Source organism: Parambassis ranga, chromosome 4 (genome assembly GCF_900634625.1).
Source record: "Parambassis ranga chromosome 4, fParRan2.1, whole genome shotgun sequence".
NCBI classification, from domain to species: Eukaryota; Metazoa; Chordata; class Actinopteri; family Ambassidae; genus Parambassis; species Parambassis ranga.
The window spans coordinates 12,093,305-12,116,337 of record NC_041025.1 but is presented as its reverse complement, the minus strand read 5'-3'; the positions used below and the strand labels follow the sequence as shown (position 1 = coordinate 12,116,337).

The window sequence follows — 23,033 nt, the reverse complement described above, 5'->3', positions numbered from 1 at the left end:
GTTGCTACATCATCACCTTTGTCGCTGTTCGGCAGCTGCTTGCAAACTGGAAAGTCCCTGACATCCAGAGAGGTTTCAGTCAGTACAACTGCGAATAGCTTTGTCATCTTAAATGAGTCATATTATTATTTCCTCCGCCTCATTGCGCCCGCCGGCACAGGTTTCCGGGAGGTTGTTTCAGTCGTGATTTTGTAGTTAAACGAGTAGATGCTCCCTTCCAAGTGCTAGCTGGTGTTAGCAGGCTAGCTCTTTGTGTAGCTAGCTGCTAGCCGAGGGATGTTTTGTTATTGTTGAGCTGAGCAGCCCTCTCGTCGTCTGGGAGGGGAGATTCATCAGCTGTGTATGGAAAAACGCCCTCTCGTCGCCTTCTGCTCTGCTGACATTAAACGTAACGGAGACTAGTGAAATCCTCCGTTAGTAAAAGCGACATCGACAAAAGAGGGGAGTTTAATTGAAGAGGAAGGAGATGGGAAACTGTCTGAAATCTCCCACCTCGGATGATATTTCTTTGCTACATGAATCACAGTCAGACCGTGCCAGCTACGGAGACGGTGCTGACCCAGACCAGGAGCCACCGCCCCCCTATCAGGTAACTTTAAACTAACATAATTTACATCTTTACAAAACCTGCAAAGGCTCAGTTATAGTTAACCAGAGTGCGTTACATACATAATGTTTAGGTGATGTATGACAGCTCTGGCCCTGTTTACCAGCCCTTTTTGGACGTGTCTGCCTTGTAAGTAGATGTCGGAGAAGAGACTCAGAAACTAGACAACCAGTGTGTGAGGCTGGATCAGCTGCTTACAAAACTAACATCACCCATAGGCAGCAACCTAATCTACTGACCCTGTCCCTGCGCAGCACTGACAATAATCCGCTTTGTTATATCCGCCGGTGTCTCTGTCTATCGTCTCCGTGAAGTCATACTGGAATTCATCCTGCACTGATATAAATCTGCCTGATTTGCTTTAGTCTTTATCCAAACACAGAACTATGTACAATATTCGAAGAGACAACACACACATGTTATGTCTTGTAGTTCACTTGAACTGCTCCTTTACTGTACTTGGCCCATACCTCGGCCCTCCATGTAGAGAGAGGAGTTTTGCAGTTTTGCAAGTGACTTTCGTAACTTTCTTTCTCAACTCCTTCACTGACTAATCCCCTCCAGGGCAGCAGCTTTGTTTGGCCCTATTTCCTGAATTAGATCATCAACAAACAGGCAAGGTCATACTGTAACTGTAAATATGTGGTGATTGAAGTTACAGATTTTTTTGTGTGATTTTGTGTGATGGGGGCAGCTGGTATGTGTTATGTAAGGCTTTGCCATAGAGTTTTCAAGTTTCTAGGTTAAGCCAAACCTTATCTATAAATTTAAGATAGGTGTTTTACAGCATGGGAACCTGAAGGCAATGTCAGCCCAGTACATGTGTGCTCTTATTGTCAAATGCTGTGTTATGTTGTAGTTTACATAACTACAAACTTAAAATATGCACTTGTTTATTATGTGAAAAGCAGCTGCAGCATTCACATTGTAGTTATATTTTAAACTGAAATATTATGAAACACAAATTAAACATTTTCTGAGACATCATTAAAGCGGATCATCAGTTTTCCATGTTAATCTGCTTTCACCACATACAGTGGAAAATTTCCCTTATGTTTTTTTTGTTGTTATTTCATTTTACAGGTGAAATCACATAGATGCTTTTCTTTTTCAAATTATGGATTTGGATATTTACAGTGATTAGTCAAATTTTTTATGTAGCACCAGGGTATTTCTGAAGTGTTCTAAATTACTACAGCGTTAAACACCCAGGTTATCAGAACACCGACCTCAATGCAAACATGGCAACAACTCTAAAGGCACACACAATGAACAAAGACACATTCAATGTCTAGTTTTTAAGCTTTGTCATTTCTTGTGAAGAACAGCGTCATGTTGCTACAAGTTTGCCATGTCTGGCATACTCCAGCGTGTAGTCAGGTCAAATAAGTCAGCTATACTATCACAGAAGGAACGATGACATAAATGGCACATTTATGTAGAAGCTCTGACTAAGCTATCCGCTGTGTTGAGGTTGTGTGCAAAACATGCTTAATTTCACAAGAGGGTTAACCAACTAGTTAAAACCTACTTATAAAGAAGTCTTTCAGACCTGCCAGCTTCTCCCTGGTGACCACAGTAATCAGCACCTTCACCATTTGAACCCAGCCTAAGAACAGAGTGCACATTTTTTTGTTGTGTGGTCAAAGTTTAGATTGACACACTTTGCTGTGTGTGTTTTAGAAAAGGGACTAAATTCTCCACAATACTCTATTTGCAACTAAGTTTGGCTCGGTTTGCTATTGAGGGCTGTATGTAAATTAAATGTAAATCACTCTAGACACTGACTGGAGGTCTGTCCTCCACACAGGGTAAGTTTTAATGCAAAAATCGATGCCGGCAAGCTTGTTAGTAAAATACAAAGCAAAAATCCAAAAAGAGGCTTAGTTTACACAAGCCTCTTTTTAGCCTTTTTTGAAATTAAACTGAGCTCTCATTTGTTGATAAGGTTTAAAAAACTACTCCATCCATCCATTATCTGAACCCGCTTCGTCCTGCAGTGCAGGGTCATAGGAGGCTGGAGCCTATCCCAGCTATATATGGGTACACCCTGGACAGGTCACCAGTCCATTACAGGGCAACATACAGACAAACAACCATTCACACTTACACCTACGGGCAATTTAGAGTCACCAATTAACCTAACAAGCACATCTTTAGAATGTGGGAGGAAGCCGGATTGAAAACTACTCCAGCACATTAAAAATACAATACAAAACAGGAGTAGATAAATTATTGATATTGCTGTTTGTGCCAGTGTCTCAAAACCAAGGGCAGTATTAAATCAGTACTTTATTCAGTATCAGTACTTTATTGATCCCCCCCCGGGGATCAATAAAGTATTTCTGAATCTGATTCTGATTCTGAAACATTTCTATTGGCCTGTAGTCTTATGTACTGTATACTAACAATCTGGATGTCTGCCACTGTAACAGGTAGCAGTGTCCAGCTTCAGTGACACAGCAGTTAGAGATGGTGATAAAAAGAGGAAATCGTGGAGTTATCAAAGTTTCAGAATGTATTTCACAGGCTGATTAGAAGCTACCTGAGAAGGCTCAGCTTGACTCTGCACCACTGCCTGGCAGTTTGTACAGACGCTGCCTCTAACCTTAGGATGGGTGAGGGGCAGATGAATGGGTGTTGAAAGCTAAGTGGATGAGATCAGTTCTCTGAGCCAACCACTTATAGGCTAGTGTGCCATTTAATGTCTCATCAAAAAGATTCAGCATGAGCCAGTCCACATCAGTGTTTGTTTTATATCAGCTGGGGGAGGCAACATGGCAGAGGGAGGTGCAGATATCAGCCGTTAAGGTGTTAAGCTTGTGTGTTTGTGTGCAGTCATGTATTTGACATACGACACATTGTGTGTTGAGTGTGGTGATTTGGACGGCAGCTGGTGAGACGGGTGCTGACTCATCGCTACGGGACTGGGCTGCAGGAGATAAGGCATCCCAGTGTGTTTAAGACTTTGTGTGTGCTTGTGGCTCCCTGGTGGGGCTTATTATATCTCTTCCTCAGAGATGGATGTTGTTAGAGCCAAAGCCGTGATATATATATAGTCAAAGTGAACGGCATTATTATGATAATCATTCATCATTTCGTGAATACTTTTTCCTCCCATGACTTCTAAAAACTGACACTACACCTTCCTACTAATTTTTTAATGTTTAATTAATGTGTAGTTGGAGTTATTGCTTTTTTAAAATATGTATATAATGACATAATTGCATTCGCCGCTGGTCTCTCTCATAGAAGGAGGTAGAGATGTATCCATCAGGTCTTACCGAAGCAGAATTGAATTGTTCACACTGAAAAGGCAACTGCTGTTCCATTAGTATGGTCACTTCTCACTCAGTACAGTTCTGTGACTTTGTAGCAGCATGACCTTCAAAGGTAAAGAATGAAGCAGGCCAAAGACAAGGCCACACGCTCCTTACTGTTGTAGATACACACAAACATTGTATTGTCAACCACCTTTATTGCTGTCAGGATGAGAGGGCCTGCGGTCAGCAGTTTGTTTTCAGCTCATTAGGGTTGGACAGAGGAAACAAGGAAAGAAAGTTTTCTTTGGAGAAGGTTTCTGATTAGCTGTCAACCCTGGAGTGGAGATGAGAGAAAACATAAGAGATTAAAAAAAGCTGGGATGATTTTGAATTGTTTTTGTTGCAATTTTAGGCTGAGGGGATCTGTGGGACATGAAACATTTGCATGGTAGAATACCAGTTAGTAAAATCATTCTTGTTTTATAGGTGAGAAGAATACATTTGTAAATGTGCCAAAATATTTAGAATCAGGTTTTGCTGCTGTTAACTGCCATTGTTACAGTCAGGACAGGCAGGAAAAAAATGCAACCTTCTACTCATGTTTACAACCATACTGTGTTGGATAACTAAGGTGCTTCTGCCCTTACCACAGGTATGATTCATTCAGATAAGATGTCGGTGCTTGTTTAGGCACACATACAGAACACCCCCCCCCCCCCCCCCCCCTTGACGGATTACCTACAGTCTCTTGTCCTAATATGGTAACAGAAACAGTGGAAGGTGGAGAGGGCAAAGCTGACAAACAAGTCATTGTACTGCAGGTCAGTGATACAGTCTGTGGGCTTTGCCCTAGACACAGCCACATGGTAGTTGCTTTTCCTGAGTGCTTACTGTAAGTGTCAGGCTTTAGCCACCACTCAAATCTTGTCTTTCCCCTGACTATTTCTAATAGTAAACTCATCTAATTAATTTACATGAGTGCACACATCTCACATCTTTTGGTAGTGTGCTCAGTACCAGCAAAAAATAACACGACAATGTATGGTGTTTGGAATATTGAATAAGTTAGATTCATTGGAAGTATGGAGCTGACCTACTCATTCTGATTTCAGATGTTATGAGGTTAAATTGACTTAAAGATAACGCTAATTCCAACCAATTGTGTATAATAACTAATAATGTATGTGTAAATTAAAGAGTGTCCCCACTTCTCCTTCTCCTGGCTCTGCTGCTTACAGTTTAGATCTCATCATTATCCACCTTTCTGTGTGTACAGAGCAGCTGTGTGTGTCACATATACCAGGGTCAGTAGCCTGCACTAATGCCCCGACTTCCTATTCTGATGAAGTAATGTGATATTCACATACAGTTAGCGCCAAACCCTAAGCTTTTCTTGTTATCACACCAGCAAACACATCCTGTGGGATCCTAATGTCCATGCTTCTCCTTCTCCTCCCATTGTTGTCCATGCTGCCTATGTGCATTGTTGGCTGCATTGTGTGCAGGTGTCTGCAGGTCTTGTTCAAAGGTTTTGTTACTCTGCAGTCTCTAGATAGAGAGCTAAGATTTCAGGGTCTGCAAACGCTTCATGTTTCAGGTTTTGCTTCCCTTTAAGTGTATACTGACACTGCTTAGGTTGCACAAGTGGATATTTCCTGCCCTAGATATGACTGAAGCTTAGCAAGATGTTACTTTTTAATTGCAAGGTCATGTCAGTAGTTTAAATATTACAGCTCATTTCTAGCATGTGCATAATCCACTACCTGCCTGGGTGGATCTGGTTTGTCTGTATGAATAGTATGCTTCCAGGAGCCAGGAGTTTTCAGTAACCACAGTAGTTTTGTTTTGACAGTAAAGGCAGTCAAGTAATTTTACTGTCACACATTATTTATTACTGTTGCCATTGAAGAGGAGGTTTTGCACATATCTAAACCTTTTTGTTACACACATCTGGCTCTGGGCTGCTGAGTATTTAAGTTCTATTTGTGCATGTACTCACTCCTGAAGCTATAGCTTGTTATTGAACTTGTGGGTTGAGAGTGCATCTTTCTTTCATTCGCCCACTCTTTCTTTCCTCCGAATGTCTTTAAATTATAGTTGGATGATGGAAGATAAAGCTTTTCTTAAAAGGAATGCCTCAGCTTTCCCTCCTTGTTACCTGTTATTTTCACCTTGCTCACTATTAGCAGCTTGGGCCTGGCAGGCTGACAGTTTCTTCAGCCCAGCCAGCCCCCAACCTCCAACACCCCCCCTTAGTTTACCCTTTTACCCTCACCAACCCCTTGTGTTTCCCTCTCTCTTTGGCTGTCATCCTTCTGGTCACCCTGAGGTCACTTAATGAACAGTTGTCACAGCTCAGCTGACATGCCATGCATTAAATGGGAAAGGCACATGACAACAATTACACTGCTGACTGCTGCTAACACTGAGCCTACAGCTGCTGCCCCCCTCTGAGGCCCTGTCTGTAGCTTTTATTCTTGTCGCCTGGCTGCTGTCCCTTTTTGACATGGATGCAGGCACGATGTAGACAGCCTCAACGACTGATATTATGCTGACTCGTGTTAAAATGCTGCACTACGGCAAGGTTTGCTAGCTTTTATATTCATCCCTTAAAACCTAGTCAACATTAAAAGGGTAGTGGTTTTCAGGTCACAACTCTCCGATTGATAATCTAGTGTCATCCCATTATAAAAAAAAAAAGAGTTAATTTTTTCTGTATCTGTTTGGAAATGACAAAACACTGTGAAAGAAGTTTCGAATATACATAATTCTTAGCAGTTTGCACTCCAGCTACACACCATACCAAAAATACTTCAGAAATGTTGTTGGATTCTACAAAGTTAGGGGTCTTTATCACAATGCAACTTAAAGTATATGGCCGGAGAACAATCTTTGTTAACCTCCAAATCAAAATCAAATATTCATATCTCTCTATTTAGTTTGTTTTATTGCTTTTTAAACAGCTAAAAAACAACAAATCAGAGCGGGTCTAAAAGAAATAGCCAATCAGAGCAGGCTGATATCAGTGACGAAAGCTGGTGCCTAACCTTATTTAGAATAGAAACTAGCCAATAGGAAGTTTGCAGTTCAGGGATTGAGTCTGTAGAGGACAGTCACTCAGAACACCTACCAGGCCTGTTTAGCAGAACTGTGCAATACCAGTGCCTTTGGACAGGCAGCCTTGTCTTATAGAGCAGCATATACTCTCGTGATACAGTGAGTAACAACCAGTCATTATGCAGCTTTTACTGGTTGTTTTTGAATTGACTTAAACCCTGCCTGTTAACATTCAGCCAAAAAAAGAGAGTAGTAGTTACTTTGCATTTTTTGTACAGGAAGAACAAGCATGTTGTGTCATAAATTACATGCTGTCTTCTAAGTTTTTTTTCATGTGTGTCAGATTGGTTTCTTTTTCTCTCTCTATCTTTGTGTGTGCGTTGCTTTGTGTCAAAAGGTCATCAGTGGAGTGTGGATACACTGTTGTATTGGTAGAGCTCACTTAATGGCATTAGAGTGGACTTAGCCTAATTTGTGACCTGGCTGTTGAATCTTTTCAGCTTCCTGATGTGAAGGTTTAGCACAAAGTAGTAGTAGGAGCATGAGATGGCTTTTATGTGGGTTCGGGGAGAAAGAGGAGGAACTATTATTCACACCACAAACTACTGTGCTGAGTGTATAAAGACGTATAAGGATAGAGGAGAGAGGAAGTGGGAGGAGGAAGACATGCAGACTGCAGAGTTAGTCAGTTGAGTGAATAGAAAGTAGAGTTAAGAGTGAAGGTCGCTTCAGAGTTATAGTGCAATGTGCTTCATCTCATATATAAGGGTTACACGAAGAAGAAAAGATATAGTAAAACTCTGCTTAGCACTCCTACTTACCACTGCTGTTTTACTTTAATATGTATGAGAGAATAAATCCTCTAAACACTGCTGCTGGGTTTGAAATGCATATTCGCCTAAAAATATTATACCATTCACCATAATCCAAAACTGTACACAGTGTAATGAATCATGTGACTCTAACTTTCCAATAGCCCTTGAATGCATCACATAGGAATTGGTATTCTGTTGAAAAATGTTACCACAACTCTTAAAATGAGGCTATTTCATGAAAACCTCTGTATTCTACTACACACCCTTTATTGTTTCTTTTTGTGGTCTAACAAGTTATATTTTTGTATTTAAGATTTTCTCTTTTGTGTGCTGTTTTTTAAGAATTCTAATCTTAAATGTCATGAGTCGTTCTTGTCCTCAGTTGTTGAAACAATATACAGGAAACGATGGGAGATGGTAAATATTATGACTCCTATGTTAAAACCGGATTAGTCACTTTGATCTGATGTTACTTTCACCACACTTTACTCTTTTACTTGTGGTTACTTGTGGTTGTTTATAAACATAATGAAAGACATTACTGTTGACCAAAGTGCTGAGAGACAGGGAGGCTTTGGCTGCTTTGAAATTTGAGTAATGTCAGCAGCAAATTTCCACACTTTGAACAATGGCATCTTATGGTAGTTCACATAAACCCGTTGTTAGAAAATTTCCCAGGAAAGTCAGATGTGACAGGAGATGTATTGAGAGAGGGTTTTGCCTGGGTTCACCTTTTATTTGCACTTTAAACTGACTTCTGTGAAATTGAATTTGAGTACTCAGTGACTCGTGTATGTGTCATACCAACAAATAAGATTCACTTCATCTGCCTCACTTGCTACTCAGGATAAGGTGTGGGGAAACAGTACCATCTACTGCCTGACATTATTATCCACACAACAAGGTGCTGACTTGACTGACTTATTGTCAATATTACAGTCATTTCAATCCCACAGGCTGTTTAAAATCAACAAAGAATTTGAAACTGAGAACTTTCAGTGTGAATTCCTGCCTCTAAGCTAAGAGATACACTGTAATTACTCTACGTTAATAATAAAAATGAATATCTTTATGAGTAAGTCCTTGCTTTCATGACCTTTTACCAACCTACTATTTCCATGTTTTGTCATTATTAAGGTGTATATTTTGTCCTGTCTCTCTGTAGGAGCAGATCCATGTGCCTGTGTACCATCCAACGCCCAGCCAAACCAGACTGGCCACTCAGCTGACCGAAGAGGAGCAGGTCCGCATTGCCCAACGCATCGGACTCATCCACCACCTCCCGAAGGGCGTGTATGACCCAGGGAGGGATGGCTCTGAGAAGAAGATCAGAGAGTGAGTAGAAATCACTCACACAAATCTAAAGCGTAGTGCGGGCCCACTGGTCAGTACACTGTCCATCTGTAACCGAAACCTGCATTTAATGCTACACATACTTAAGTCGCTTAATCTTTTAACATCTGTCCAGGAACGGCATATTTACAGAAATGTTTATTAATATGCACTGTCCCTGCAATAATAAAAATAATAAACAAAGAAGCAAACAACCTGACTAATGCAGCACAGCAACCCTTAGTAGCTGTCTCTGCAAGTACAAAGCAGCTCTGCACCACCTCAGAATACTGATATTTAATTATTTATTTTTTATTATATTAAGTCTAAATGTAAGTATTCAATTGTTTTGCAAATGCCATAATATAAGGAAAATGTTTTCAGAGTCCATTAAGAAATGCTTGTTGGATTTTTGCTACAAATATTTAGGCATCTGCTGACCATCACTCACCAAAGTGTTCCTGCTGTTGTATCTGTGCTTTCACTTCTCTTTTATTGTTTCTTGCATATTTTGTGCTGTCCATAATATTGATAGTCTGGGTTCACTTCTGCAGGTGCGTCATCTGTATGATGGACTTTGTGTATGGAGACCCCATCCGGTTCCTGCCCTGCATGCACATCTACCACATGGACTGTATAGACGAATGGCTGATGAGATCCTTCACCTGCCCCTCCTGCATGGAGCCTGTGGATGCGGCACTGCTTTCCTACTACGAGACCAACTGACACAAACACCCATAAACACACTTGCACATATACACACACACAAACAGAATATGCACACAAGTGGAAATACACACAAGTTCCATCTTGCTGACTAATATCCTGGATTAGTAAAGATGGTGATATCAAAGCAATGATCATGTAAATGGGAGAAATTCTGCGTGTTTGTGTGTACATGCATGAGTGTGTGTATGTCTGTGTGTGTGTATGCCACAGTTCCCCGTAGTCGGCCTGGTGGACAGGATTACATCTGGGCAAGGATGGGAGGAATGAAGAGAGCCGTTGGTAAGGACGAGCAGAAAGATCCACAGAAGAAGTGAAAGACAGGAGCTGACAGTTGGGGGAGTTTGGACGGAGAGGGTAAAGGGAAGTGAAAGGGGATGGATGATGATTGTGCTTTTAAATACATGAAATATGCACACAAGAGTACACACTTGCTTTACTTCCTCCTCGTTATTGAAATGAGGCTGTGACAAAACGCAGATGGAAGGACTTGACCTTTGTGTTTGTTGGACTCCTGATGCCTGATTACTATAATATCACGCTGCAAGACAGCTACCAGACAAGAGCGTGCTCAGTCGTATCTGCTGTAAAAAACTATTAGAAATGCGGATATGTGCTTTAAAGGACAAAAGAGCCAGACATGGACCTAAGACTCTTTGGCAGCCCGCTCTTCAACATTCAAGCCTGGAGGTGTCTCTCTCTGTACAGATCTTTCCTAGAAAAACTCAAACTGGTTGTTGGATTGATTGATTGTGCTGTGGATTTGTGAAATCTGTTCTCTATGTTTTGTCAGTCAGCATAAGGGCTCCGATGAACCAGGTTTACCTACAATATAAACATGAAAAAAGGAAATGGAGTGTGTGCTTTCATCACTAATGATGATAGTTACCCACTGGACTGTTGACTCCTCATGACTTTCACTGGCCATGGCATGTTACTGGCCAAAGCACAGGCAGGCGAGTTAAACCACTGACAGAAAATAGATCCCGTATTTGCACTCTTTTGTCAGACTTGTGCTGAGACAACCATTAAATATCACGTCGATCTGAAATATCCGATGTGCTTATGAACATCCTCATTGATTTGTAATGTGTAGACCAGAGGTTAATTTATTACAGGAGACATGGAGACAGGAGCCAAACTAAATACTGAATAACATCTGAGTTTTGTGTTTTACAGGTAAAATCAGAAGATACAAATCCAAAACATTAAAACGGCTGGCATCACTTAATGAGGCCTAAGTGTAAATGATGCTACATTTTAAAATATGTATTGCCCAGGTCACCTGGTTTATGTTAAAAGCACAAAGAGTTACCAATGCTCAGTTCTCCTTCTCTGTGGTAACATTTGGCATGGGGATGTGTCCGTCAATGACTGAATGGTTAATCATTCGAGCCCCACCTTGCATAGTGAGCATGATGCAGATCCAACACAGTTTGAAAACATGCCTTTAGTGATCTGTGTGTGTTCCTCCGTGTGTGTGTGTGTGTGTGAAGTATTGGTTGGTGGCAGTCAGCACCTTAGTTTTTGCACAGTACTTTAACGTACTTACCTATTTATGTTGTACATTGTCCTCCATCATTAAGGAGGAGCTTCATGGCCTTAGGTTACACATGAAAGGTTTAGTATCAGCTGCTAAAATGTGAGTAAAGTCTGGTTAGCTGTAATGAATCAGAGGTTGATGATTTAGATACTTAAAACAACACTCACAAAATCAGTGTGCATCCTAGTGTTTGGATTTAAATTTCTGTCACATTACCTTTGTGCATTGTGTAATCTGAGGTGTGACAAGTTTTTTTTGTATACAAATGCATTTTTGCAGACCTAATTGATTCTGTGTTGCACCGGAAACTGTGGGGAAAGTTGACCCACGTCATTGTGTCTGTGCACGTCTTCCACAGGTCCTGAAACAATGATCAATTCCACTAAAAGTGTTCACATCCTGTTTTATGTGCCTCCCACATTCCCAGTCATTTCATGAACAGCGTCATTGACAGTGCATAGTGATTGATAGTCATTGCCAGTGGGACAGCTGCCCAAATTTTGAGCCTCTGGAGAGACAAAAATAACCAAATTAGCAGGACTAATAGGAGAATGGTGTTTTTTTTACTCATTCAAGATTAAATGGCAAGGTTTTCTCATATGTGAATGCAGTATGTGTGTTGTGCGTTTGTTCATGGATGCTTGTTAAACCTTTCCTTGTTTGTAAGCATAAATATGCATATGCTATGTACTAAAGGTAAATAATAAATGGACATTACAACACAGCATAACTGCCAGTGGGTGTGTTGTATTTCCTGTTTGAACACAAGAAAAAGAATATTGTGTAATACATGTGATACACAAGGCTCTTGGTTTGTGTATATATGCACTGCTCAAAAAATAAAGGGAACACTTAAAGAACACAATGTAACTCCAAGTCGGTAACACTTGTGTGAAATCAGCCTGTCCAGTTAGGAAGCAACACTGATTGTGAATCAGTTTCAGCTCTGTTGTGCAAATGGAACAGACAACAGGTGGAAATGAGAGGCAGTTATTAAGACAGCCCCAATAAAGGAGAGGTTCTGCAGGTGCTGACCTCAGACCATTTCTCTGCTCTCATCCTTTCTGCCTGATGTTTGATCACTTTTGCATTTTGTCAGTGCTCTCACCCCTAGAGGTAGCATGAGGCGGTGTCTACAACCCACACAAGCTGCTCAGGTGGTGCAGCTAATTCCAAATGGCACATCAATGAGAGCTGTGGCAAGAAGGTTTGCTGTGTCTGTCAGCACAGTGTCCAGAGCATGGAGGAGATGCCAGGAGACAGGCCAGTACACCAGGAGATGTGGAGGGGGCCGTAGGAGGGTAAAAACCCAGCAGCAGGACCGCTACCTCCTCCTTTGTGCAAGGAGGAACAGGAGGAGCACTGCCAGAGCCCTGCAACATGACCTCCAACAGGCCACTAATATGCATGTTTCTGCTCAAACTGCTTACTCCTTACAGCTTAACATGGCAAATTCACCATTGGTGCCCTGTGCTCGTCATGAGCACATGTGACAGACGTGACTGGAGACACCATGTAGAACGTTCTGCTTTCTGCAACACCCTCCAGCATGACCGGTTTGGCGGTGGGTCAGTAATGGTGTGGTCTGGGAGGAGATCCCTCAGGCCCACGTCCTCTGCTTCATCAGGAGCATGCCCAGGCATTGTGGGGAGGTCATACAGGGACGTGGAGGCCACACAGTACTGAGCCTCATTTTTACTTGTCTTGAAAAACTTCCACTCAAGTTGGATCAGCCTGGATGTGGCTTTTCACTTTCATATTGATTATGGTTCCAAATCTAGACTTCCATGGGTTAATAATTTTGATTTACATCATTTTTATGTTATTTTGTTCTCAACGTATTCCACTATGTAATGAATGAAGATTTTCAACTGGAGTATTTATCCAGATCTAGGATGTGTTATGTTAGTGTTCCCTTTTATTTTTTATTATTTTGAGCAGTGTATATATCAGAATCAGAACTCAATGTGTGCTTATTGTCATAAATAATTACTACATATTATTTCACATTTTAAAGAAAATTATTTACTTACAGTGGCTTTAAGTCAGTTAGTTTTTCTTTTTAAAACATGAGGAGAGGACCCGGGGTCCAGATGCAGTTGGTGCCTGAGCACGCTCTGATCTATAGACTTAATAAATTAAATTGAAAATATTCTGTTTATTAGAAATAAATATCAAATTTTGTTTAAAAAATAACATAGCAATAACATTCTGCCATTAGCATGTTTATCCTTACTAAGCTTGATATACACTAAGACGGAAACTCCACAAAGTCTTCATTTAGCAGTCACCTTGAAAGGGCTTCCTGTCCTGGAACCCTACAGGTTAAAGTGTAACAAGCTAATTTAGTTAGTTAAGTTAACACATTAATAGCAGTGTGAGAAATAAAATGTACTTAACTTAGAAAATGTTATTAAAACAACAGACAGTGTCAGTGTCACACCCTCTGTGTGTTCCTGGAAAAAAACACAAGCAGGGATTCATTGCTGCATGCACTTTATTATGTTATAAATCAATAAAAGCTCTATATGTTTTTTACATTCACATTAACAATCTGTAAAAGAAGGCAGAAAGAGTAATACTTAGAAAAAAATGGCAGTGTGATATATTGACATCCTTTTGTTTCTGTAGTGCTGCTATGTTTGCCAGGCTTTAGTTTGGAGAAACTAAATCACATTTTGTAACAACTCAGTCATCATCTGAAATATTAACATTTTTATTCATTTTGAAACCTGTATTACTACGTGTTGTTGACCAGGAGGCTGCAAAATTGAAACTAAAACATTTGAACATAACCTACAGTGAGTGTGTCTAATAACTTAGCCTGTTATACACACACACACACAGCGGTTAGACACTCCTATAAACAATGCATTACTCAACCATGATAAAGCCTAATTACAATGTTCAGCTTTGAAATCGTCACAGGGGTATTCATTTGGCTGAATGCTTGCACAGCAGGTCTGGACTGCCCCGCATTCAAAGAAAGAAAGACTTCAAGTCACAAACACATTCCATGTCGGCGTAGTTCAACACAGCCATGGCCTCGTTTAAAAATAATAATGATAATAAAACAAAGTGATGAGAAGAGTCCTTGTGCAGAATGTTTATCTTCACTAACGCAAAAAGACAAAACTGTGTTGTAGCAGCGAGATTATAGAATTAACTGTTATAGAAAAACAGCCCACACACACGCAGGAATGTAGAAGCATGCACAGATCACAGTCCTCCTCCATCTTCACCGCTCTCCTCTAGTCTGAAGAAAGAAGTAAATATATAGTAAAAGTCACAAGGGATGCAGTGATCTAGGCGCACTGTTTTATGTTAATTTGGTAGTTCGGATCCATTGAATTAAATTAAAATATATATTTTATCACAAGTTAGTTAACAATGTATTTTTTTTCACCCACCTTTGGCGTGAAAGAAACAAATCCTCTCGAGGACAGCTGTTTTATATGTTAAAATGTATTTTATTTATGAAAGTTTCTATTATGGAAAGCTACGTGGGCCCTGCAAGCAAACACAAGAGTGTAGCTGCGCAGGCGCACGGCTCAAGTTGTATAAAAACGGCGCTTATCTTTGGGGATCACCGGCCGGCAGCGCACTCGCTGAAGCATCGAAATGAAATAATGCTTTATTTAAATAAAACCTGTAGCCTGTCAAACCAAAACCCTGACTTAACAATATTTAATTTCATTATGACTCACAGCAAACACGGGGAGGCCTCAGCCTGTAGCTACACTATATACTATAAGAAAATATTTAGATACAAATAATGACTTAAAACAATCTTTTGTCTTAGTCTACATGATAACAGTGACAGTGCAGTTTATGTCCGCTCTAAATGACTTGTTATATAGCGCGCATTTCGCTTCAGGAATCCTGCTGCAGCCGTTTTTTCTGAAACTTTTAATTTTATTTGCTTACTAGTCTTTCTTTTATTTGTGATCAGGAAGCTAGTTTATTTTATTTTATTGGGAGATGACTTACTTGTGGTCAAATACTCCTTGATGAACGTGGCGGTGTCCATCTTCCTGTGGGTGCTGGCGAGCTGCTCGGAGGTGTATCCCTTCCCGTTGGCCCTCTGTGGGTCCGCGGTGCGTGTTATCAGCAGTTGGACCACCTCCAGGTGGCCCTCCTTGGCGGCCAGGTGCAGCGGCAGGTTCCCGTGGTTATCCAGCAGGTTTACATCCGCACCGTGTTTTACCAGCGTGCGCACAGAATCTATAAATCCTTCACGGGCCGCGTCGTGCGTCACGGTGAGCCCGCAGGCTGGGTCCGGTAAGTTGGGGTCTGCTCCGGCCTCCAGGAGAACTGCAATGAGCTCGCTGTGACCCAGCATCACCACCTGGACACAGAAAGAAGAAGAAGAGGAGGAGGAGGAGGAGGAGGAAAACAAGTGAGGAAGGTGAAGGAGAAAGGAAGAACAGTTATTATATAACAAATACAGATTAAGACCATGGCACAGCAATACTTTTGACCACACAGAGGTCAAATGAGGGCAAAGACTGGCACAATCAGGTTCATCAGAGCTGCTGAGTTTGAAATGTTGACTCAGATGTAATAGGATTTACTTTACTAACAATATTAAGAGCCAGCTTTTATTATTAGCTGATATTTGTGGGCTAATATATAAGTGTCTGCCAGTTGTTAGTGAGCTGCCTATATCTATAACAGCCAAAACAAACATGCAACATCCCTCATGCAAATCCAGCTCATAGAGTTCAAAGGCCTGCAGGCACAGACTCATTCCCCACACAAACAGACCTTTTTTGTTTGTGCTGATGTAATATAGTAATAGTAATAATACATACACACCCACCTTGTGAAAAAAAAAACCTCTTTGTAAACCTGCAAAAATTTAATTTGGAAACTGTAGCCACCATTTTCTCATGTCCACCATTTTGATGATAACCCCCTCTAACCTGTGAGATCATATTTCAGGTTGTAGCCTGCAGTTCTTTTGTCATGACACTAATGACGTTGTTACATGTGCATGACATCTTTCTCAGGTTCAGTAAAAAGTTAAGCTACGAATTAAACTGTCAAAGTGCTTAGGTCATACCAAAAATAAAATAAAACACCTCCAGCCAAATTTGCAATGTTTCAGGATGTTACATGTACACACACAGGCCTATTTAATAAATGATATAGCTGTACAAGTGTGGTAATTTGAATGAAATGCTAACTGTTAAATATAACTTGGATGAGGCCTGAGCTCTTTGCAGGTTACCTACACTGACTGATCATCAGAAGAGCAACTCCAACCACAGATTTCTTCATTTTAAAACTGTATCTATTTAAATATGCTAATTTAATAGATTTATAATCAAAACCTGGTGTATATTTTGAATATAAAAGGCTTAGGCCTTATACAGGCCCTGCTGCTAAAATAAGGAAGTCAAGCATGCTCCCTCTAACAGTCAAGAAAAACAACAACAAATATTCAACTCATTTCACTGTAACATTGGGAAATCTGACAACATACCTGCAGTGCAGTTCTCCTGAAGCAGTTTAATCCGTTTGGCTGTGCTCCTTTTTCCAGTAAATTACTGACATCAGATAATTTTCCACAGGCAGAGGCATTGCAGAGCTGCTCTGAGAGAGACCCCTCAGCCATTCTTGTGGCAAAAAATAAAGAATAAGAACACCTTTGATCCAGAGTTTCAGAAAAAGCTTTGTTTCTCTTGAATTTCCCCACAGAAATGATGAAAATCTCTCTCCTCGGACCTACAGTATCTTGAAAAAGCACCTCCCTCATTCTCCTTACATCATTCTGGGCACGGCTCTTATACTTGCTGGTGCAAAAATTATCAAACAAAGGATTATGGGATTAGAATATATGCAAACTTATTATTTTTTGATTCATTTAAAAATATTTAATTGGCACTGGCACTGAGATTTGTCCTTTTTTCTTTTTTCCATCCATGTCAAACTCCTTATTTGCTTCTGTTCGATACAATAAACAATGAAAGGCCTTTAAAATAGTCAGATGACTTTTTTGGCGTTTCCATGCCTTATATTAAAGAATATGCTCTCATGCATTTGATAACATCCTAATTATTTAGCTGCAAGTGCGCCATTTTAAGTGACTATATATAGGCCTATAATATTTTGCAATTTAAAATTGACCTGATAAGAGAAAAAATGACCTTTAAGATCTTCTAGTGAGAATGTTAGACACGCAGTCCTGCTCTAAAGTATATTCTACTGTAGCGGAGGCATTATACTAAATAATTTGGTTTCTGTTTGTGACAGTGTAAGACACAATTACAATGGCAATAATGCAAAATGAAAATAAACACAATTACCAAATTAACAACTTACTTCAAATCAGATTAAAATGTCAACAGAGGCCATGGGCTACACGCTCCATCGTTCTCTCCAAGTGACGAAGGCTGAGAATGCAACGAAATAACCATGTGATAAATAGGTTCGCCAGATCGACCCATCAAGCGTTAAAGATGTGCAGTCACTTCCCGCTTTAATTCAAAATAATTTGCACAAAAAATGTCTCTGACTTTGTTGTGTTCCGTTATCACCCTGATCATCCCGTTCACCGGCTGAAAGAGAGGTGACACTCCTCACATCGCTGTTAATATTCGAAAACGTATCCTCCCCATCTGATGTCCGTTGTTCCTTTTCAGGTCCTTTCAGGTCTTTCGGAAAGGCGACACGTCCAAACTTCCTCTAGAATATTCTCTCAGACGTCACACACACAAAAATCTTTATTTCAAAGTGTATGTCCTGCTGTAGGAAGCGATGTGTTCTCCCGTGAAGCTGAGCGCAGTGAATATTTTTTTTGAAATACTTGTCCAAAACGCGATTGTGATTGGATGAAAATGAATACGCGGGACGCTGTTTGAGTTACAAAAACAGCCATGTAGCCACCTAACGGTGAAAGGTGCCCACATCCATCCATGCAGTGTGGAGACTTTCTTCCAGTGACCACAGTTAGGTTGTAGCGTGTTGGTCGATTTCAGGATTCTGCTTTATCTTACAGGCTGTAATAGTTCCCAGAAACAAAGGAAGAGTTTTTATTGCTTACTCCGCATCAGTCTGTGGAGAAGAGCTTTCAGTTTCATTTTATCATGCTGCCCTCTGGCGGTGAAATGATTCACTGAAGCGTGCCTGCCTCATGATGTCGGCCGCGTCCACGTCGTCGCAGAATCCAAGAGTGATTTAAGAAACGGAGACTAAACAAATCAAATAAACATAGATTAAAAAGACTTAATGTGATAACAATGTAGGAAAATATAAAGTAATGTCAGAGTGGTGCTCCAACAGTGCGCAGTGGCCGTGCGTAAAAAGCTGATTTGCACCTGTGATATAAAAGTTTTTGTCCAGTTTATGAGAGACATGGGACATTAGTCAAAGTTTAAGTAGTTTTTCTTCCACCTATCAGCTGTTCATGCAAAGGGGAAAGGTTTCTGATATTTTAAGTGCTTGTTGGCCTTTGGAGATGGAACTCTCCACATGATACAAACCCACAAAGTAAGATTTGCTGAAGCTCCCATGCACCCATGTGCTGCATCCGATTGGGGGTTCTTTTCTCTTTCCGAAGTTGTGTTCATCGTCACAAGCATAGCTGTTGTCTGTCTACATCAAGTGTTATGTGCTTTGTTTTCACCAAAAGAGATGTATTTATTGACAGTTGGATAGCATGAGTGAGAATGCATCCGGTGGCACAAGGGTTAATGTATGTGTTTACGCACATATCATATTGGGATATAAGAGTGCAGTACGAAGGACTTAATTAATATGAATGTGTTTATTTAAAGAGAGGACATGTCGATTTGGAAAAAAGGAACAGGTTAACGTATTTCTAAAGGCCACTGCAATAAAAAAGACGCTACAAATAAGTCAACTGACGTCTTCACCCTTTTTCAACATCTGCGGTCGCTTTACGTCAGCCGTAAAGCAAATGGACTAGCTGACAATAATGATAGGAGATAACTAAACACTGTAGCGTTACTTTGTGAATTTTGTCCACCAGAAGCCGCAAAATCCCGGTAAAGTTTAATAACTGCAATTTGCCAACCCTTTCCTCGTCGCCACGTCAAAGCAAATAGTTTTGTTAATAGTCAGTGTCCTTCTGTGAGGCGAAAAAGCGACGAGAGCCACTGGAAGAATTGCTTTTAGCCAGTCATTGCCATGGCCTCCGAAAGCGGCGACAGCAACATGAACAGAGAAATGATTCTGGCCGACTTTCAGGTGTGTCTCCTTTTTAACTCCCTAATTGTTATATTCATTAGGTAGTGGAATATCTGCCGTTGTTGAAATGCCCTGGGCCGCTGTAAACAACAGCACACACGACCTGACTAGCATGCTACACAGCAGACCTGAGCTGAGCTTTCTGTGGTTAGCACACTGAGCTAACAATCTGACAGCTTGCTAACTGAATGTGAAGACTCTTATTTAGCTATGAGTTCGCAAAATAGATAACGGGTACCCCAAACTGTCCATCTAAACAGTGGGATAAATTGTGTGTTTTGCTGGATTTAAGTTTGGTTGCTTGACAGATAACGATTATCTCAGTAGTTAGCCAAAAACAGCTACGACGCTCTCGATAACTGTCAACTTGTTTACACACTGCCTGTTGTTATTTTGCTAATGTTTTAAACCCCACTCAGACACAGTCACATTCTCGAAGACAACAAGTTGTTAGCATAGATTGGAGCAAGATTTGACGGTGAAAAATATCTCTAGTCAAACTGGCAGTGATTTAGTATGTTGTTTATGCGGCAGGGACATACTAAAACAACACAAAGCTTTTCCTGATCTAAATCTTTATTGTAATGTTTAACCACAAGCCCAGTCTACTGAACTCGTTTGTTTTGGATATTAAGGCGAGTGTGGGTACATAATTCGAAACGGGACTGGCCTTTAGTCATCAACATCTAAAACAAAACTCAGGATTACCAGAATCCACTTCAGTTTAGCTTCTATTGGAGGCAGTCACACTTCAGAATGGATTTACTTAAACCACATACAGTATCATAATGTGTACAAATTACAAGTTAATATTTCTAACTCTAACCACTTGCATTTTATATTGTGTGCTTACTAAAAACATATTGTCAGGACTGTCTCTTTATTTTGTTTTCTCTATTTTTTTTAGTTTCATGCATCAACAGTGTAAATATAAAAATCAGAAATTCCTCTGTAGAGGTGTAGAGGTTTTTACTACATATAAAGGCCCTGGATTTCAGTAGCTGTGGATCTCAAGCTTAATGTAAATAATACATAGTATTTCATCCAGTTTTTAAAGTAAATCTAACAGTATCATCTGTTTCAATGTTGCCTGCTCCTTCCATTAGTATATATTGTTAAAATGTAAAAGAAGTCTTCCTGTGTGACTTTGCACTAGTAAAATTGGAATATGGACCCCTCCAACTACATTAATACTATACAAGTGTTACAAGTATTAATACCATTAATACCATATAAGCCTTTGCTTGTTCGTAACTTCCCTCTGTTGTTTTTAGGCCCAGTTACCTGGACTCACCAGCTCTCCACAATTTCGAAGCTATTTCACTGGCTCTCAGCCAGGCATTTATTTGCATGAAAGACAACTGCTTTTAAAAGCTGCAGGCCTCAGAGCTTCAGTTTGTTGACATGCTGGTTGTGTGTTATTTTAAACCTGTTTTTCTGTCACATTAACTGTGATCAGTTTAAAAAAAGACATGACACTGGTTTAGGATTGTGTTCCTTATTTTACACTTAAGGATTAAAAAAAAGAAAACAAAGAAATAAGTAAAGCTACAGTTGTACTTGTGTATCCTGACCCACTTTTGACATGTTAACCCTTTTATGCTATGAAGAACACATATTGTTTAGACTTATTTGCAAGTTATAGGACTCCCAGGTTATCAGTGGGTTGTAAAGACTGTTTTTTGTTTTGATGTATTTTTGGTTTGTGAGTAGATCTACTAGAACTAGCAGAATTTCAAACAGATGTATTTTCCCCTTGTAATTCTTTCCCCCCTCTTTTCACAGGCTTGCACTGGAATTGACAACATTGCAGAGGCAATCACTCTGTTAGAGCTTAATAACTGGGATTTAGTGGTAAGTTCATTATCTGCAAGCATTGGACATAAAGGCTTAGAGCAAGAGTAAGTTAAAGAGCGCAGTTTACATCCAGTAGCACACATTAAATTTTGTAATGGCTAAATCCTTTCTACAATTTATCCAGTGGTTTTTGTTCAGCATCCTGGCTGAAAGGTCATCCTTACCCCAGCAACAGTGAGAGAGAATGTGTCTTGGTAGAGTGACCGTTGTGTTGCTGAGAGACATTGCAAGAAAGAACGTTCCCAGGCAAAATGCCCTGTATTAATTCATGATGAACTCACGCTATGCATATTGGATAGGGTCAGTTTATATTTAGACTGAGGTTGGCAGGAGTTCAAAGCAGGCAGCAGGACAGACACTGATGACTGGACTCACTGCAGCTGTAAATGTGATGACTTGCAGTTCCTCTGCAGTGGGTGTTAGTTTTTGTAAAAACAAGTTAACCTGTGGGTGCATGTGTATGTGGGCGTGGGTTTCTTGTTAAAATGAGAAACAGGGCAGCGGATATGTAGTCTGCCCAGATCCTGAAGCACTTTGTTTGCTATCAGTTTAATTAGGAGATAACATCGGTATGAGTGTAGAAAGTACTGTATTCATCATTTCCTGTAATGTCGTGTTTTGTCATAGCCAAGTTGATTCTTACTCCTGGTGGGGCAAAATATCAGATAACAGCTCATCAGCACACTCCACAATAGTCATATTGTGGCAGTAATATGTAGCCAAACACAGAGTTTGTCTTTCAGCTCTTACACACACACTGCCTGCCATTATTCTTCTCAGTTTGTACGTTATACAGTAGCCCACATTAGCTAGAAATCCAGCTAGAAGATTACTCTGTATATAAAACAAAAACCAGACTTAAAGCAACTCATGTTATCCCATGTGGTTATTTTTTTTCCTATCTTATGTGCTACTGTAAACTTGCATTTTATGAAACTCAAGTTACTTTGTCAGGCCCTTGTCAGCTCTACAGTGAGGGCATGAAAAACTTCTATTAAAGTAAATTTGAATCTAATCCACAATGTTATAAATAAAATGTTTTTTTTTTGTTGTTGTTGTTATTGTAGCTCAGAATAACATCGTTTATGTTATAATCTATGTACCACTTTACAGCAGACATGGATACTATGTGACATTGACAGTAACTGTTCAAGGGTTCCTGTAAGCCAAACATGGTAACAAGTATTGTCTTTGTGAAAGTGACCACTAATGTTGCACTGAATATAAAATATAAACACTTTACTTTGCTTTGTAAGACTTACATTTGCTTTTAGAATAATTAGAAGCTTTTCTGTCATTGTTCGATGAAAGCCACTAGATGGTATTTAGATGGTACGATTTTTCATTCGTTCAGCACACAAACAATAATAGAATATACCAGCACATGCTGACCAACTTTAGTTTGTTTGTTTTGCAGTGTAGAGCTTTAGATGAATTCAAGTCAATTGTCTATCCAACAAAAGCTCACTGTAAAGCTGGGAGTGGTTACATTTGTTCTTTTAGGTCTTTTTGTTCTAGTCTGTCATCCTTCTTGAATATTCAACCTGTCACGTTTTAAAAGCGTTTGCTTAAAAACCCTTTTCACAGCAAACTTCTCATCAGTTTGATTCAAAATTAAA

The 23,033-nt window shown here is 40.1% G+C and overlaps 3 protein-coding genes across 5 annotated transcripts in view; 2 read left to right on the top strand and 1 right to left on the bottom strand.

Annotated features, from left to right (window-relative positions):
* Positions 1-40: 40 nt before the first annotated feature.
* On the top strand, positions 41-12,067 carry rnf11b (ring finger protein 11b). Its single transcript, XM_028404627.1, has 3 exons — positions 41-589; positions 8,908-9,077; positions 9,629-12,067. The coding sequence occupies exons 1-3, from the start codon at positions 467-469 to the stop codon at positions 9,798-9,800; spliced, it is 465 nt and encodes a 154-aa protein (XP_028260428.1). The 5' UTR covers positions 41-466; the 3' UTR covers positions 9,801-12,067.
* A 1,803-nt stretch (positions 12,068-13,870) lies between these two features.
* cdkn2c (cyclin-dependent kinase inhibitor 2C (p18, inhibits CDK4)) lies at positions 13,871-18,388 on the bottom strand. Of its 3 annotated transcripts, XM_028403823.1 has the most exons (5): positions 17,865-18,388; positions 17,671-17,741; positions 16,832-16,964; positions 15,334-15,691; positions 13,871-14,599 (listed from the first exon to the last, which is right to left on the bottom strand). In XM_028403823.1, exons 3-5 carry the CDS (start codon positions 16,961-16,963, stop codon positions 14,595-14,597), a joined length of 495 nt encoding a protein of 164 aa, XP_028259624.1. In that variant the 5' UTR covers position 16,964; positions 17,671-17,741; positions 17,865-18,388; the 3' UTR covers positions 13,871-14,594. The 3 variants fall into 3 exon arrangements, with proteins under 3 accessions (XP_028259624.1, XP_028259622.1, XP_028259623.1); XM_028403821.1 differs by having other exon boundaries at positions 16,832-17,141; positions 17,671-18,388; XM_028403822.1 differs by having other exon boundaries at positions 17,671-18,388.
* A 1,109-nt stretch (positions 18,389-19,497) lies between these two features.
* Positions 19,498-23,033, top strand: part of faf1 (Fas (TNFRSF6) associated factor 1) — a 49,793-nt gene continuing 46,257 nt past the window's right edge. Inside the window, exons 1-2 of the mRNA XM_028404616.1 lie at positions 19,498-19,557; positions 21,343-21,411. Of these exons, the coding sequence (XP_028260417.1) occupies positions 19,498-19,557; positions 21,343-21,411 (129 nt within the window). The remainder of the gene's footprint in view (positions 19,558-21,342; positions 21,412-23,033) is intronic.